The sequence below is a fragment of the Nicotiana attenuata genome, unplaced genomic scaffold, assembly GCF_001879085.1.
Source record: "Nicotiana attenuata strain UT unplaced genomic scaffold, NIATTr2, whole genome shotgun sequence".
NCBI classification, from domain to species: Eukaryota; Viridiplantae; Streptophyta; class Magnoliopsida; order Solanales; family Solanaceae; genus Nicotiana; species Nicotiana attenuata.
The window spans coordinates 47,290-65,425 of record NW_017670317.1 but is presented as its reverse complement, the minus strand read 5'-3'; the positions used below and the strand labels follow the sequence as shown (position 1 = coordinate 65,425).

Here is an 18,136-nt window from a genome sequence, read left to right as displayed (position 1 = left end):
GAGGAAAAGAAAAAACAAAAGATAACACGAGAAGAGGTAAACAGGGGAAGAAGTTCACGGACGTTGGCGGCTTAGGAGGCCGGGGCGGGGGAGGTTCTTTTAAAAAAATACTCTATTGTAAAAGAAGAGTTTCCCTTTTTGAAATAATATTTTTCGCTTGTTGATTAATATGCCATGTAATATACGCTTTGCAACACAAGCTGATTCTTTACAGCAGATGGGAAAATAAGAAGTGTTTAATTGGTACAAAATTTAATAAATGATATTAAGTACTAAAATTGGACCTAGAGAAGAATCCATGAGTTTATCCTTAGCACAAAGATCATGGCCAAAACAAAACACAGAGAAAGTTATCACTTAAATGGGCCATCTGGCCAAGTTAATCAGGGAAGATGCAAATCCGATATTTATAATGTTTCTGCTTGCTAGAGTAAGACAGCTCGCAGGCAAGAGGGGTGCGCGCGGGGGGGGGGTGGGGGGGGGGGGGGGGCTCAAGTAGCAAGAAGTATGACAACAATTTCAAGCTCGTAGAGGAACCTTCATTTCAAAATGCAAAAGGGCCAGATCACAACATCCCTGTGATTGAGCCAAAGTAAACTCTGCATAAGTTATAGCACTTAAAAGAGCTCAACAATCTAAACTGAAAGGCTCACAAAATGTGAAAAGCTCCAAAACTACTTGAATCGCCTCAGTAAATGTGTTTAATAACTCTTCACCAACAATTTTTATTGCTAAGTGAAACTATTCTACATTCCTCAAATCAATATCTTCATAAGATTTCAGAAATAGTTATTAAATTAAAAAAAAAATGAAATGAAGTGACAGGTGTGTACAAAACCGCACACAAGAAACATATCGTCCTTCGATCTCAATAAAGTAAGTTCTTACCAACTCCTCCATAAGAACTACGACAAAATTAAAATTGTTCATCAAAAAAATTCTAACAGATCAGTATAAAATACAATCATCTAGCTAGATCTGCAAAACTCTATTCCACGCTAGCCCTTGCCAGTAGACTATATTTCTGGCCACGACTTCTCATTGATCACGGAGATGGACAACCTGCATATGTTTACACCTAACATTCAGTAAGATCAAGCTTTTTTGATGTGTTCAAGATTTCAACACGTAAGAATGCGGGGAAAAAAGAACTAAACATGACACCTCCTCTTTCTTTTTCAAACAACACATACTACCAAATGTGGAAAAAACAGAAGTCAACACATTGAAGTACAAGAGTTTAAGCAGACTTGTGTACTGACTGAAAGATCATGTAAGCCACAGCTCCCCTAGAATCCTAATAAACAAACCCCACCCACCTCCCCGGACAAAAAACAGAACAAAATGAAACTGCAACAAAACAACCTCCACAGAATTATGTCAGGTTATCACAAAAGATCAGGGCCCCAGATCCTAAGCGAACAGTCCAATTATTACAAGCATCTCATGTGCAAGAAAAGAACAACATAAAATGAGAACTCATATTTCAAACTCTTAGTTCTCATCAACCAGTCAACCTTCTTGCAAGGCCTTCCAATACTAAAAAAGTTTCATCAGAGCCATTTGACACTCCTGACCAAATTAATGCATGAACAGTCTGCAGTGGGCCCATTGTGTGTTGTTTGGGTTTTTTTTTAGGGGGGGGGGGGGGGGGGGGGGGGGGGGTTTTTAGGGGTTGAGGTGGTCCTCCCAAGGGTATTAGCAGAGTCAATCAAGTTAGGACTAGGACGCAACATTGCTTAGAGTTTAAGCGCACTACATAGCCATTGGTTATAAGTCCAAAGGATTTAAAATATCAATCTGACAACAATGTTCTTAAGAGCTCAAGGAAGAAAAAAAATAACTAAAGCATCTGCAAGCTGAACATCAATTGGTATGAGGGATGGCTAGCACTTACAGGATTTGGCATGAAGAGATCAAAATCTACAATCAAAGCTAATTCCATCTGATGACATGAATTATTATTGAACTCCATTTAATTTCTTTTTTGAAATGAATTATTGAGCTCCATTTAATTTTTTTTCCCGATATGTTATAGAATTATAAAAAGTGAAGGTTATTGTTAGTCTAATAAAAGGGCAACCCGGTGCACAAAGCATCATCATTCACGCAGGATTCGGAAAAAGGCCACATCTCAAGGAGGTGTGTGATATAGGCAGGCTATCCTAATGCAAGCATTAGTGGCCGATTCTCGAACCCATGAGCTATAGGTCACTCGAAGACAACCTTTACTATTGCTCCAAGGCTCCCCTTCTCATTCTAATCAAAACGTTCATATGCGATAAAGAGGTGGTGAATGTAGTTCAATCTTGCAGGGGATAGAGAGAGAATCATTTGGAATTCGTGATGATTGAATAGTCCATTAATAGAGAGCCAGCCAGCCAAAATAACAGACACACACTTATGTTACATGGTTCAATATGAACATGAATATTGGTATGTGATGTTGAGGCCAACTTGACTATTGTGTTAAAATATGGGATTCAAATGTTAGTCTCTCATGGTTATTTTTTTAAGAACATTATGTCTAATTCAAACACAAAATCTAACTCAAGCAGTGAGCATTGCCCAAACTATTAGAGATTCTAGCACTACCTAACACACTTAGGGGTGAACATATGGAACCTGAAGTAACATGACATGGATGACCTATACTGCTAACCCAAAACCAGGAAGTGTTTGGCTCTGATACCATGTTTAAGAAATAAACATTCGACCCAACTCAACTCCAAAAGCTAGCTCAAGTGGTGTAAGAGATGTTCAATACCATATAAGGAGATTATCGCACATACACTTAATTCCTATGGGATTCTAACAGTTATCATTCCAAGTTTATCGACTAGGGCTGCTACCACACTTATTGCTCCAAAAGAACACCTTTTGCTTTCACTAGGGCTGCTACCACACCTATTCTCAGTCTACTTCAGATGCCTGATCTGTAGGAGATGTCTTTGCTCACACAACCATTATATATCATGTAAGCTCAGGCCTCAGCGTAAGAAGGCCTGCAGACTTCAAACCAGACCCATCATCCATATGATAATAGAGTTGACCGGAAGCAGTCAGAAGGATTCTACATTAGTTGTTCCCCTGATTTCGGATAGATTACAACTCGAGCAATTACAACTCTAATGACATTTAAAATCCTAATTGCCGTATTAATTTTCCAAAATAAAGCACCATGAAACAGATGTACTTGATACTTTCAATCAAAATATAGCAGATACAATGGTCTTCCACATATAAGATTCACAATCAGAAGCAAATATTATGCTTCCAACAAATCATTTTGAAAAATAAATATGCTGCCAGATGATTTTTAAAATTGAACAATCAAAAATAATTCTTAACTAATTACCCGTTATACAAAGCTGCTCCATTAACTTGCTGCTACTTCTTTTTGCTGTGTGACTCTGACGGGTTAGCTGAATATGCCTTAAGCCTGGCTTCAGACAGCTTATGCTCAGCTTGTTGCTTCCGCCTCCTACTTCGCCTCGACTGTTTGCTTGTATCTCCATTAGATTCCTCGTGTTTCCCTTTTCTATCATCTGTCTCACCATCAAACTTTTCCTTGTTATCAAACTTTCTCTTCTTTTCAGTTTTTGGCACATGTGAAACTTCTCCTTTAAGTTTCTTTCTCACTTCGAGAGTCTTCAGACGGTCTACCTTCCATTCCTTTTCTCTATAAGGTGCTATCTTCTTCAAAGAGACATACTGATTTAACTCCTTATCCTCCATTGTTAACATCTCCTCTGGAGTTAGCCCGAATCTCTTGGCTTTGACAGGCCTATACTTGAATCTTGTCTTCAAGTCTCCAATAGTATCCTCGTAGTCCAACTTGTAATACTCCTCCATTAGCTGTTCTTTAACTGTTTTCATTGTTGTACTAGTCCGCTTCCGCTTCTTCTTCCGCTTACCTTCTTCAGCCACCTCATCATCAGCAGCACCTCCTTTATTATCATCTCCTGTTTGCTCATGATCACCCCCTTCATTCTCCATAGCTTTCAGAAGTTTTTCTCTAGTTGATAAAAAGCCATCACGAGGCTCGTCCACTTTATCCCATCCCTTGGGCAGTCCCAGTAACTCATCTTCCTTGTCAAAATCTGGCTTCTCAAGGTCACCATCATCTTCATCCTTATCACTCCCGAACTCGGGATCTATATCATCAGCCTCGTAGTAGGTATCACTAAAAGCCGCCTTCATCTTCCTATCGTGCTCGTCAGGATCAAATTCCTCCTCCAAATCATCGACATCCAATAAGCAAACCTCATCCTCTCCTATCCCAGCAGTCTCCTTAATCTTATCAAGCCTCTCCTTCATCTCCTTCTTCTTCAAGTTCTTCAACCGTTTCAATTCCTCTTTCCTCTCCTCTTCTGCCTGCACCATCCTCTCTTCCTTTCTCCCCCTCTGCAACTTCCTCGCGTTTGTCTTCTTCCTCACAGATCCCTCCACCTGCCTCGAATGTCCCCACACTCGATCCCCTGCATTCTCCTCGAATCTAAAATTAAACTCCCTCTCATAATCCTCTTGTCTCTCTATCTCCTCCTCATCCTCCGAAAACTTCACATCCTCGTCATCATCCCCCCTCTTCCCTTTCTTATCATCCTTCCACATCTTCTTCCTAAAAAAATCCTTTATAAACATCGTCTCTTCATCCAACTTCTCATCCTCCCCGAAAACCTCATCCAACTTCTTAGCAAACTCATTATCTCCCTCCTCGTGGTCATCACCCAACCCGTCCTCTCTTTTCTCGTTCTCTTTTACCTTAAACAAGTCCTCTTCCTCCTCATCCTCCTTAACAGCATTCAAAAACTCCTCTCTCAAATCCTCTTGCTCCTCTGAATACGTCTTCACTTTCTTCTCCTCCTCTTCATCGCCAAACTCGGGACCTTCCTCTATCAAATGCTTAGACACTACATCCTTCAAATACATTGGCTTTTTATTTTTATTTTTTTGTTTCTTCTCCTCAGACTCAGAATTTGTTTCAGATTCAGATTCAGAATCGAATAACTTAGCATCTTTATTATTCAAAACAACAGGGTCGCCTTTTTTAATCTTAAGCAAAGCATCAAAGAACTTTAAATTACTTGTAGGGTTTAAATCCTCTTCTTCTTCTTCCTCCTCTGTGTCTTCGGAAGAGGATTCGTCATCAATGACGCCTTTCTTCTTCAGTTCTTCGAGCTTTTGCAAGTCCTCTCGTTTCTTGTTGTGTTCGTAGCGGCGGGCGAATTCCTCGTTTATCTCAATTTTGTCCAGATTCTCTACATCATCATCGTCACCGACGAATAGCTTCATTCCCATTTGTTTTCCTTTAGGGTTTCCGAAAGCTGATTTCAAATGAGGGAGTGTCTGTTTTAGGGCTTTGGAAGTGAGCAGCTAAAGGCTGAAGCTCTTTGTTTGAGGACAAATTGGCCAGAAAACTTGAGGATGTTTAGGGATGTAAGAGCAATAATTATTTGTTTATTAATAAAAGTAATTTTAAAGACTCATTTATAAAGGGAAAAAAGAATTTTGAGAAGGACGTTTATAAAGGGCGATGTGCACAAATAGCCACTAACAGCTCTTGTCTTTATTTTAAAGCCAGTATTTTAAATGTCTTTAGTCTTTAGCCACTGGTTTAATAAACTTTAGCTTCCCGGACGAAAATACCCTTCTGCTCATATCCTTAACTTCAGGACTTCAGGACTACATGTCCTTAACTTTTGAACTTGAAACTCTAAGTTCAGGACTTCAAGACTACATGTCCTTAACTTTTTAACCTGTAACTCTAATTTCAGGACTACATATCCTTAACTTTTGAACTTGGAACTCTAAGTTCAGGACTTCAAGGCTACATGTCCTTAACTTTTGAACTTGGAACTCAAACTTCAAGACCAAGCGTCCTCAACTTTTGAACTTGTAAGTCAAAGTTAAGGACCTATTGTCCTTAACTTTTGAACTTGTAATTGTAAGTTAAGTACTGCTTGTCGTTAACTTTTGAACGTGTAACTGTAAGTTAAGGACTGTCTGTCCTTAACTTTCGAACTTGGAAATCAAAGTTAAGGACCTATTGTCCTTAACTTTTGAACTTGTAACTGTAAGTTCAGGACCTATTGTCCTTAACTTTTGAGCTTGTTAGTCTAAGTTCATGACCAAGTGTCCTTAACTTTTGAACTTGTAATTCTAAGTTCAGGACCAAGTGTCCTTAACTTTTGAACTTGGAACTCTAAGTTCCTTAACTTTTGAACTTGTAACTGTAAGTTAAGGACTGCTTGTCCTTAACTTTTGAACTTGGAACTCTAAGTTCAGGACTTCAAGGCTACATGTCCTTAACTTTCGAACTTGGAAATCAAAGTTAAGGACCTATTGTCCTTAACTTTTGAACTTGTAACTGTAAGTTAAGGACTGCTTGTCCTTAACTTTTGAACGTGTAACTGTAAGTTCAGGACCTATTGTCCTTAACTTTTGAGCTTGTTAGTCTAAGTTCATGACCAAGTGTCCTTAACTTTTGAACTTGTAATTCTAAGTTCAGGACCAAGTGTCCTTAACTTTTGAACTTGGAACTCTAAGTTAAGGACCAATTGTCCTTTATAGATGTGTGTATTTTCCTAGATGATGGTAGTGGGTGGTAACAGAATAGGCACACAAATGGTAAAACACATATTGCACTCTGTTAACTTTTGAACTTGTAACTGTAAGTTAAGGACCTATTGTCCTTAACTTTTGAGCTTGTTAGTCTAAGTTCATGACCAAGTGTCCTTAACTTTTGAACTTGTAATTCTAGGTTCAGGACCAAGTGTCCTTAACTTTTGAACTTGGAACTCTAAGTTAAGGACCAATTGTCCTTTATACATCCAAGATGTGTGTATTTTCCTAGATGATGGTAGTGGGTGGTAACAGAATAGGCACACAAATGGTAAAACACATATTGCACTCTGTAAAGTATAAATAAGCTAGTTAAACTATATTATCCAATTCTAAATTCATATGATAAAAAAGAAAAAGGGGACTTTGAAAGTAATAAATAATTAGCAACAATCCATTCTCAGTTTAACAAATATATATAGAAGTAACGAACCTTCTCCAGTAATCCATGGTATAATAAACAGACAAATTATCAGAAAAACCGTCCAGCTATGATTGGAAGTTTCAAATACATTATACAAGCGAGCACTTTCCATTGCTTTTACAGTTTTCTATACCAAACTATGCCACAATTAAGAGAAAGTCATAGCCCTGTTTACTGTTACTCTATATCTGTAATTAACATTCAAATGCCTGTCAATCCCCAAAAAAAGACTAGAGGTCGCAACGAACAATCTACAGAATTTTGTGAAAATGGAAAGTGAAAAGTTCAAATATCTGTCAAGATCAATGATGACACAACAACAACATAAGCTAGAAAGAAGAAAATGTAGTGGGTGGTAACAGAATGATAATAAAATTAATAGCCACTACCATCATGGTAGATGATGGTAGTGGAGCGTACATCATCCATCCCTGAGGGTTTGGGAAGAAAAGCAAGGGAAGAAAGGGTAAAAATATCTTTTCATATTAATTTTAATAGGGTAGTGGCTATTTTTGCTCAACATTAGAATTGCTGGATAAAAACTAAATACCACCTTAAATAGTGGCTACCCCATGCCATTTCTACGTTTATAAAGGGAAAAAGTTCAACTAAACCTTTGATAAAACGGAAAAGGGCCTCATATATCCTTATACTTTGATTTATTGTTCAATCCTATCCCCGTTATACTTTTCGTTCAGATTTACCCCTGCCATCCATCAAAGTTTTATATTTGTCCCTATTTTAACGGTTGGGACACGTAGCACATCCTGAAAGAAGGGCCAACCCAAAACAAAAAAAACTCCAAACCGCCCTAAAATCATGACCCGCCTGCCCGTTCTTCCTCTTTTAATTTTTGCCCAAACCTCTCTTAAACAAAAAATTTTATTTCGTGTAGGAAATTCTCTTTCATCTCTTTGCTTGTAGCCACCATTTTTTTTTTCTTTCCTTCTATTTTCTTACTCCTCACTCCGTTGCATTTTTATCTTCCTCTTTTCTCTTGTTATCTCAGAATCTAATTCCACTTTTGAAATCAAAAACAAAATTGCTGGGAATGAGCCCCTAATTCCTTGCATATCTATTTCTCTCAATCTTATTTATTTTAAAAAAAATTGAAGTATGTGTGGCAGAAAATTTGAAATTTTAGACGAGCTTAACGGAATTCTTTCTCCGGTGATCTCAAAAACCACGATAAGAGGTTGAGTCCAATTTTGAGTAGTGCAGTGAGGCCTGGGGAATTAATTTCTACTGCTAAAAATAACTGTAGTGAGATTTCAGACATGTCCAAGTATCCAGGACAATTCATGAAGTCACGTCGGCGTCGGAGATGATGGAATTGAAGTTTGGGAGTGCTGGCAATTGGTATGAAACACCAAGACTGTGCTTCTAGCTGAAGCAACAATTTTTTGAAGAAAGAAAATGCCTTTGTGACTATAGAGCCTTAGATCTAGAATTTTGTTACCACCGAAAACCCTAGCTGGAACGAACTTTTTGTTCCCTTCTGATTTTTAGATGGAAGTGTTTTTAGAGGCGGATGGGTTTTTACGGTGGGGATAAAATTTTAATAAGGTTAAAAATCGTATAGGTTCGGGCGGGGCAAGGGAAAGGGTCGGGTTGGGTTAATTTCTGAGTTGGATTGGTTCCTTCTTTCAGAATGTGCCACGTGTCCCAGCCGTTAAAATAGGGACAAATATAAAACTTTGATGGACGGTAGGGCTAAATCTGAACGGAAAGTATAACGGGGGATAGGATTGAATAATAAAGCAAAGTAGAAGGATATATTAGGCCCTTTTCCGTTGATAAAATAATGATTGGATAGATTGTATGGTTTGGATGGGTGTTACACATCCTTTCATAATGTATGGTATTGTATTGTATCATATTGTATTGTATCGTTATGAGGAATTGGGGAAAAAAGGCGGGGAGAAAAGCTATTACGGCTGGCCAAGTTGAGAGAGAGGAAGGCTCGGGATTTGGACCAAGTGAGATGCATCAAGGATGAAGATGGTATAGTATTGATGGAAGATGTGCAGATTAAGAGAAGATGGCAGACTTACTTTCATAAACTTCTGAATGAAGAAGGGGATCGGGATATTGTGCTAGGCGAATTGGAACATTCCGAGAGTCACCGTGACTTTGGGTACTGCGGGTGTATCAAGGTTGAGGAGGTCGTAAGAGCTATGCGTAAGATGAGTAGGGGTAGAGCGACCAGATCAGACGAGATTCTGGTTGAATTTTGGAAGAGTGTGGGGAGAGCAGGTTTGGAGTGGTTGACTGGGTTGTTCAATGTTATTCTTAAGGCGAAGAGGATGCTGGAGGAGTGGAGGTGGAGTACGGTAGTTCCATTATATAAGAACAAAGGTGATATCCAGAGTTGTAACAACTATAGGGGTATTAAATTACTGAGTCATACCATGAAAGTGTGGGAGAGGGTGGTTGAAGCGAGGGTGAGGATGACAGTGTCTATATCCGAAAACCAGTTCGGATTCATGCCGGGTCGTTCTACTACAGAAGCTATACACCTTGTTCGGAGGTTGGTGGAACTGTATAGAGAGGAAGAAGGATCTGCACATAGTGTTTATTGACCTAGAGAAAGCGTATGACAAGGTTCCTAAAGAAGTTCTCTGGAGATGCTTGGAGACAAAAGGTGTGCCAATCCCGTACATTATGGCGATTAAGGACATGTACGGTGGGGCTAAGACTCGAGTTAGGACAGTAGGAGGAGACTCTGACCATTTTCTTGTTGTAATGGGGTTACACCAAGGATCTGCACTCAGTCCGTTCTTATTCGCCTTAGTGATGGATACGTTAACGCACCATATCCAAGGGAAGGTGCCATGGTGCATGCTATTCGCCAATGACATAGTTTTGATTGATGAGTCGCGAGCCGGTCTTAACTAGAGGCTGGAGGTATGGAGACAGGATCTTGAGTCTAAGGGTTTCAAGCTGAGCAGGACGAAGACGGAATACCTGGAGTGTAAGTTTAGCGCTGAGCCGAGGGAAGTCGGCGTGGATGTGAGGCTTGAATCACAGGTCTTCCCAAGTAGAGGCAGCTTCAAGTACCTTGGGTCGGTTATCCAGGGAGGAGGGGAGATCGGCGAGGATGTCACACATCGTATTGGGGTAGGATGGATGAAGTGGAGGTTAGCTTCTGGAGTCCTGTGTGATAAGAGAGAACCGATTCTCAAAGGTAAGTTCTATAAAGCGGTAGTTAGACCGGCGATGATGTATGGGGCTGAGTGTTGGCCTGTTAAGAACTCACATATCCAGAAGATGAAAGTAGCAGAAATGAGGATGTTGAGGTGGATGTGCGGGCACACTAGGATGGATGAGATTAGGAATGATGATATTCGGGAGAAGGTGCACGTAGCTCCCATTGATGATAAGATGCGTTAAGCGAGACTCAGATAGTTCGGGCATGTTCAGAGGAGAAGCCTAGATGCTACGGTAAGGAGGTATGAGCGGCTAGTTGTGGAGGGAACGAGAAGAGGTAGAGGGCGTCCTAAGAAGTATTGGGGAGAGGTGATTAGACATGATATGGCGAGGCTTCAGATTTCCGAGGACATGACACTTGATAGGAAGTTGTGGAGGTCGAGTATTAAGGTTGTAGGTTAGGAGGTAGTTGAGTCTTGCCTTACTAATACCTCTGTGAGACTAGTCTGGTAAGGTTTTTGTCTAATATAGCTAGTGGCAATGTTGTGTCTTACTATTTTCAGTGCAGGACCTATTTACTAGCTATCGGTTTTGCTTTGCATCTTTCTTCCGGATTTCATGTTGTTCCTATTTTTCTTATGATTTCTGTGGTGATACTAATATTGTCTACATTTGTCTTTTTATTCTCTTGAGCCGAGGGTCTTTCGGAAACAGCCTCTCTACCCCTTCGGGGTAAGGGTAAGGTCTGCGTACACACTACCCTCCCCAGACCTCACTAGTGGGATTTTACTGGGTTGTTATTGTTGTTGTTGTTGTAATATTTGGATAGATTGTATGGTTTGCCATCGTTCCATAATATCACGCACCAGCAATATGAAGAATAAACTTGTAATATAAAGAAAAATTATAATACAGGGTAAAATTACTATATAAAAAGGTAGGGTAAATGATAAAATAAAATTATCTAATAATAATAAAGGGTGAGATTGAGACAAAAAGACAAGGTAACGACGCGACCACACCAAATCGGTCGTTACATAAAGTGGCACTTTTCGTCGTTATTGAACGACGGATTTAACTAAGTAACAAGCAAAACAAACATCGCATTTAAAGTAACAATACGATACAATACAATTGGTAACAACCGTCCAAACAAGCTGTTAGGGTGGAAATATATTTATTTTTCTGAAAGAGAAACAAAGCAACAAAAAATTAACTTGAAATCAAGTCGGGAATGAAATCTCCCGAAGTGCACTGTGCATATCATTCAAAACGAGACTTGATAAAAGACCAAATTAATTAAACCATTAGCTATCGACTTACCTCCTTTGTATATATGGGCGATAGAGAGTATTCAGTTCCTATCAAAAGGTGACCAATGCGGTTGACGGAGACTATTTTGTAGAGAAAAATCCAATTAAGTTTAACTTCCCAAACTTTTTTCTTTTGAAAGAGAAATAAAGAAACAAAAGACTAGCTTGAAATCAAGGGAGAAAATAAAGAATATATATATATATATATATATATATATATATATATATATATATATATATATATATATATATATACACATATACATATAAAATATATTTTATTCATATATATATTAAATAATCAAAAACCCTTCTTCCACTTCAAGTACTCTATCTCTATTCTCTATTACTAATTTACTATTAGACAAATTTTAATTGCTTGCTTCGCGCATTCTTTTCAATCCTATCAAACCAAAAACAATTTATTTGATTGCTTCATGTATTCTTACCGCCTCCAGTAGGTGCAGCGGAAGTACAACAACTTAACAAACAAGAGATAGTTTAACGAGTAGAATCTGTTGTTAAATTGGGTTTAACGCATACATTTGCAGGTTTGCTTGCATGTAAAAAAAAAAAGTCAGTCCGCACACATTTCGACAGGTGTTCTTGGATTGTTTAGAAATTAGAGCGACATCTAAAGAAAATTGGAGCAGTTATAAAAACAAGAGCAAGAAATCACATTCTTTGACCAACATCGGCATACATTTGAAGCATGGCAAAGCAAATTTTAGACCCTCGCTAAATTTGGTAAATTGCGTCATGTGCAATATAGATTGAATTAGGCCGATAAACCTCCCGATAACCGCCTGATAAGAGCTAAACCGATACCAGTCCGCCCGATATCTTATCGGGTGGCTAGCGGATTAATACATCTAAAATCCGATAACCGATAAGCCAAACCGTTAAGAGTAAATAACCGCCCAATCCGCCCGATAAGCATCCCTAATAAATACCCCTCATTCTTTCATTTTTCTCACAAAATCATCAATCTTTCTCTAAGTTTCTTCTATAGTTGCTACTATTGCTTTACTTTATTGTTACAATTTGTGAAAAAATTTTGAAGTTGGTGAATTGAAGTGTTCAACGATAATCAATTTTCAACAAGTTGTTCGTCAATTTGGTAAACTCGTTCCAACTCTTAATTTTTAATACTATAGTTTTGTTTGTTTTATTTATTTTCTATTATTTGATTAATTAAGATGACTTCCTTAAAAAAAAATTTTGGTAAAAATAAGGGAAAATCTAAGAGTGGCGAATCTAGTCGCCAGTCTGTTCCTCATCCACTTCCCCCAGCTCCCCGACCCAAATCACATACCCGTCCTACACCTGCTATTCTTGATAGTGATAATAGTTTATTACAATTTACTGAGAGTCAATTTTTCCATAATGTTAGAGCTGGTGAGCAATTAAACCATGAATTAATGAATGCTCTTTATTCTAATCCAACTATTCATGAAGATGATGAGGAGGAAATAGATTTTGATGAAACGCAACCGGATGACGATACACCCACTTGTCCTGCTCCTGAAGTTAACCCAACTAATGATCATCCAAATGATGCCCCGTTTGACCCTCATGTTACTACCCCTACTTTTTCTAGATAACGTACCAAACGGACAAAAACATCTACTTTTTGGCCTTTTTTTACACTAATTCCACAAAATAAGGCTAAGTGTAAAACTTGTGGCAAGGAGTTAGCTTTTAAATATGTTGGAGGTCGCGGGGACGGGAACTTTGAAAAGACACATATTGATACACCCTCAAGATAAAGGCAAATATCTTCGTATGAAAGCCTTGTCCGCGGGGACAAGTGTACCTACTCATAGCCAGGCTGACCCTAGTACCGAGTCAAATCAAATTCAATCGAAAATTAACACTGTTACCGGAGTATTTTATATTATGATCCAGAAAAAGATCGGGAAGAATTGGCAAAAATGATTACTGTTATGTGCTTACCCTATAGTTTTCCTTCTAACCCTAACTTTGTGCATTATATTAGAAAAATTTGGAATCCTACTTATAAAGGTTTCCCTCTCACAATCGTAAAGAGCGATATTTATAAATATAAACATGAATATGAACAATATTTGTGCTATTTATTTACTCATATAAATTGTCGTGTTGCTATTACAACTGATATTGGTAGAAGTGGTAACGACTGTTATTACCTTACTGTTACCGGTCATTGGATTGATGAGGATTGGATAATGCAAAAGCGCATTATTGCTTATAGAATAATTAATTCACGTCACACAGGGCAGTTTATTGCTAGCACAATTGCGGATATTTTTGCATTAGCGATAAAATCATGTCAGTTTCAATGGATAATGCTACCAGTAACACAAATGATGTAGCCCTGCTTACCACTACACTAAGTCCTGTATTTAGTAACATTTTTCATGTTAGATGTATTTGTCATTTTTACCATTTAATTGTGGGTGATGGTATGAGAACTTTAAATATTGAAATTGAAAAGGTTAAAATGGCTCTTAACGGGCATTTTTATTCAAACCGTAGAAGTAGACTTAGAAAATATTTTAAAAGATGCGATGAATTTGGCCAAATAGAAAGAAAGGTTCAGAGGGTTGAGAAATTTATGAACTTGCTATTGATACTATGAGAAAAAAGTTTTAAAAATATTTTTTTTCCTATTCCCCTATTTATGGTGTTGCTGCCTTGTTAAATCCTACTATGAATTAGGAGGTCCTCAATTTTGGTATGAAACTGTTTATAATAGTTTAGCACTTGAAGAATAGGAGTTGTCTAAACTTCCGGAAACAATAGCCTCAATTAAAATAAATGCTCAAACTATTTATAATGCTTATCAAGTTGCATTAGATCAGGCTAGACCAAATGTTCCAACTCCTTCTTCTTCTTCTTATTCTCAATCATATAAAAGAACTGCGGGAGTAAGAGCAGTTAGTGCTTGAGCGGGGTTCAGGGGTTCTCAAGGTTCTACTAATAGTGATTTTTTACAACTAAATGAGCTTGAAGTTTATTTGTCACAGAGAATTGAGTAAGTGAATCCCGACAGCTCCTTTAATATTTGGAATGGTGGAAGGACAAAGAAAAGCACTTTCCGGTTCTTTCAAGGATGCCCGAGACATTTTAACTATTCAAGCTTCAACACTGCATCGGAGAGCGCTTTCAGTCAAGCAAGACTTCAACTCTGATTATAGAGCGTCTATGAGGGAGTGCTTCGAAAAATCAATACTTTTCAGAGATTGGATCCGTTCAGAAAGAAGAAATTTTGGACTTGCCACAACCAGAGGTAGACGAAGCTTACGAAGAAATGCTAGCTGAACTTGTGGAGGATTCTGCTTCGCCCGGAAGCGATGATGACTAAGCTTCTTTTCCGCCACCACCAACGGAAATTCCTCCGGACCTTAATGGATTTATGAAGTTTGTAAGAGATACCATGTAACTTGTATGAACAAAAATTAGTATGTATTATGTAACTTGTATTTTGGCACACCTTGATTAGTTTCTTTTTCTTCTCAATGGTGGTATTAGCACCTTGTTGTGCTCATTCCATAGGGGGAGGAAGATTAAGAAAGATATTATCATTTTTTTTAATGCTATAATAAAATTATAACGCATTGCTTTGAATATCTTTTTACAATATTTTTATCTTTAAATTTGAATTAAAAAATTTAGGTCACAAATTCTATAATATAATTTACAAGGAATTGCCTTAGATATTTTTATTACCATATTTTTTTCTCTAACTTCTATAAAATTTTAAAAAAAACCGTTGGGGCCACTTAGGCCCACTTGGGCCCACTTAGCCCGGGACCATTAGTTCATGGGCCCGATCCCAGGTCGGTTCCTACAAAAGGACAACCAAGCCCGGGACCGCGAAGCCCGTTTAAATTGGGACCGGCCCACATGCCAGCCTTAGTGGGATCTTTACCTTACTACTCAAGAACATATAATTTGAAATTAAAGCAAGAACTACAGAGATTAAAATCAATCTGTTCACTGGTTTTCAATAACCCACATTACTGCCTAATGTTGACTGTTTTTAGGACCAAAAACAAGGCTATTAAGACGAGAAGTGCACAAGAAATAGAGCATCTAAATCATAAAATTCCAGAGAATCCAAGCAAACGGTAAGAAAATATATTGCTAGGCCACTTTGATGGAACCTTAAAGGTACTCTTGCAATTGTCCATCCATTCCGAGAGGCACTTACAATTCTAACAGGCAACAGAAGTAAGTACCGATTTCTCATATCTATAATTTTTAAAACTACACCTTCCTCTGACAACAGAAACACAGACAGCTTTTTATTTTTATTATTACTAGTCTTAGGGTACGCGCGTTGCGCGTGTACCCTATCTCAATAAATATATATTTTTTTAAATATTACATACATATTACATTATAAATAGTGTTTCACAAAAATTTCAAACTTGAAAAAGTAGATGAAAATCAAAAGCTTATACATAGGAAAGAAATATTTTTCCCTATTTGCGCATTAATTTTAATTTTCCAAATTTTCATTCATTTGAGTGTGACTCGGCCACTAAATACCAAACAACATAAAAAAAAATTAAAAATATAAGCAAGCAAAAATAGAAGAGACAAAAGTATTTAAGAAAAATTAAGTCACATTAGGAAATTATATCTCTTGTTAACAAATAGAAAGACGTAATCTTATTAAGAGCACCGAAGGATCAAAGAAAATAAGTTTTTGATAACCGTAGGAATACCAAACAAATACTATTGAGTTTATTAAGTATACTACTTGTAGATATGATACCTTGATACTTGGGGAGAGATCAATGTGTCACAACCCAATTCCCAACCCGGTCGTGATGGCGCCTCTCGTGAAGACAAGGCCAGCCAACAGAACAACAACGCCTCTTTCAAAATTTTTTAAACATAAATGATTAGATAAATACAACTTAATGACAATAACAATCGATATATATATACGACCCAACACAGCCCGACTGGGGTGTCACGTGTCACGAGCATCTAAGGAAGTCTGAACACGACCACAGGGTCAATAATATACAGAATAAAGTTTAGAATCAAAAGACGAAGTCCGGTGCCGCGAACGCCGGCGGTCACCTTGCTCAGCTACGATAGCAAATCCTCAACCAGCTCAAACCCACTACCGGGTAACCAATACCTGCATCTGCACGCGAGGTGCAGGGAGTAAAGTGAGTACTCCAACTCAGTGAGTAATAAAGGTAAATAATAACTGAGCAGCAAGAAATCACGAAAGGCACTCCATCATGCTATATAGAACAGTCAACTTAGTCTTCCTGAGTCTGAACTCATACCGCCACATGTATTGCACTTTACTTTCCAACTAGGAGACACGAAAATATTCTTCACGCGCCCATATTCGGGCTACACATCAAATCACAATAGGAAACGAATCACTTAACAGTTCAAAACTTAGGCTCTACTAAACCTGCTCATGACTCGTGAGACCTAGTAACCTAGGCTCTGATACCAACTTGTCACGACCCAATTCCCAACCCGGTCGTGATGGCGCCTCTCGTGAAGACAAGGCCAGCCAACAGAACAACAACGCCTCATTCAAAATTTTTTAAACATAAATGATTAGATAAATACAACTTAATGACAATAACAATCGATATATATACGACCCAACACAGCCCGACTGGGGTGTCACAAGTCACGAGCATCTAAGGAAGTCTGAACACGACCACAGGGTCAATAATATACAGAATAAAGTTTAGAATCAAAAGACGAAGTCCGATGCCGCGAACGCCCACGCGAGGTGCAGGGAGTAAAGTGAGTACTCCAACTCAGTGAGTAATAAAGGTAAATAATAACTGAGCAGCAAGAAATCAAGAAAGGCACTCCATCATGCTATATAGAACAGTGCTACCCTTTGAGAAAACAGTAAAACCGTGAAATCCTTTAGAAAATCTATCTGGGCTCAGTTAAGACCTCTTTTGAAAATGTCTTTTTCAACAAGCCAATGAAATGCGAGTGCTGAATGTCATGACACGTAATACAAACAGGAACCAATGCATGAGTGCACCTTAACTTTTGAGCTTGTTAGTCTAAGTTCATGACCAAGTGTCCTTAACTTTTGAACTTGTAATTCTAAGTTCAGGACCAAGTGTCCTTAACTTTTGAACTTGGAACTCTAAGTTAAGGACCAATTGTCCTTTATACGTCCAAGATGTGTGTATTTTCCTAGATGATGGTAGTGGGTGGTAACAGAATAGGCACACAAATGGTAAACACATATTGCACTCTGTTAACTTTTGAACTTGTAACTGTAAGTTCAGGACCTATTGTCCTTAATTTTTGAGCTTGTTAGTCTAAGTTCATGACCAAGTGTCCTTAACTTTTGAACTTGTAATTCTAAGTTCAGGACCAAGTGTCCTTAACTTTTGAACTTGGAACTCTAAGTTAAGGACCAATTGTCCTTTATACATCCAAGATGTGTGTATTTTCCTAGATGATGGTAGTGGGTGGTAACAGAATAGGCACACAAATGGTAAAACACATATTGCACTCTGTAAAGTATAAATAAGCTAGTTAAACTATATTATCCAATTCTAAATTCATACGATGAAAAAGAAAAAGGGGACTTTGAAAGTAATAAATCATTAGCAACAATCCATTACTC

General features: G+C 38.1%; 1 protein-coding gene across 1 annotated transcript; it reads right to left on the bottom strand.

Annotated features, from left to right (window-relative positions):
• Nucleotides 1-751: 751 nt before the first annotated feature.
• LOC109237742 (protein KRI1 homolog) lies at nucleotides 752-5,454 on the bottom strand. Its single transcript, XM_019404097.1, has 2 exons — nucleotides 3,359-5,454; nucleotides 752-1,062 (listed from the first exon to the last, which is right to left on the bottom strand). The coding sequence occupies exon 1, from the start codon at nucleotides 5,299-5,301 to the stop codon at nucleotides 3,391-3,393; it is 1,911 nt and encodes a 636-aa protein (XP_019259642.1). The 5' UTR covers nucleotides 5,302-5,454; the 3' UTR covers nucleotides 752-1,062; nucleotides 3,359-3,390.
• Between the last annotated feature and the right edge of the window lie 12,682 nt (nucleotides 5,455-18,136).

What these genes read in the sequence shown, in the direction of transcription:
- LOC109237742 (XM_019404097.1), bottom strand. Translation starts at nt 5,301, where the DNA reads ATGGGAATGAAGCTATTCGTCGGTGACGATGATGATGTAGAGAATCTG.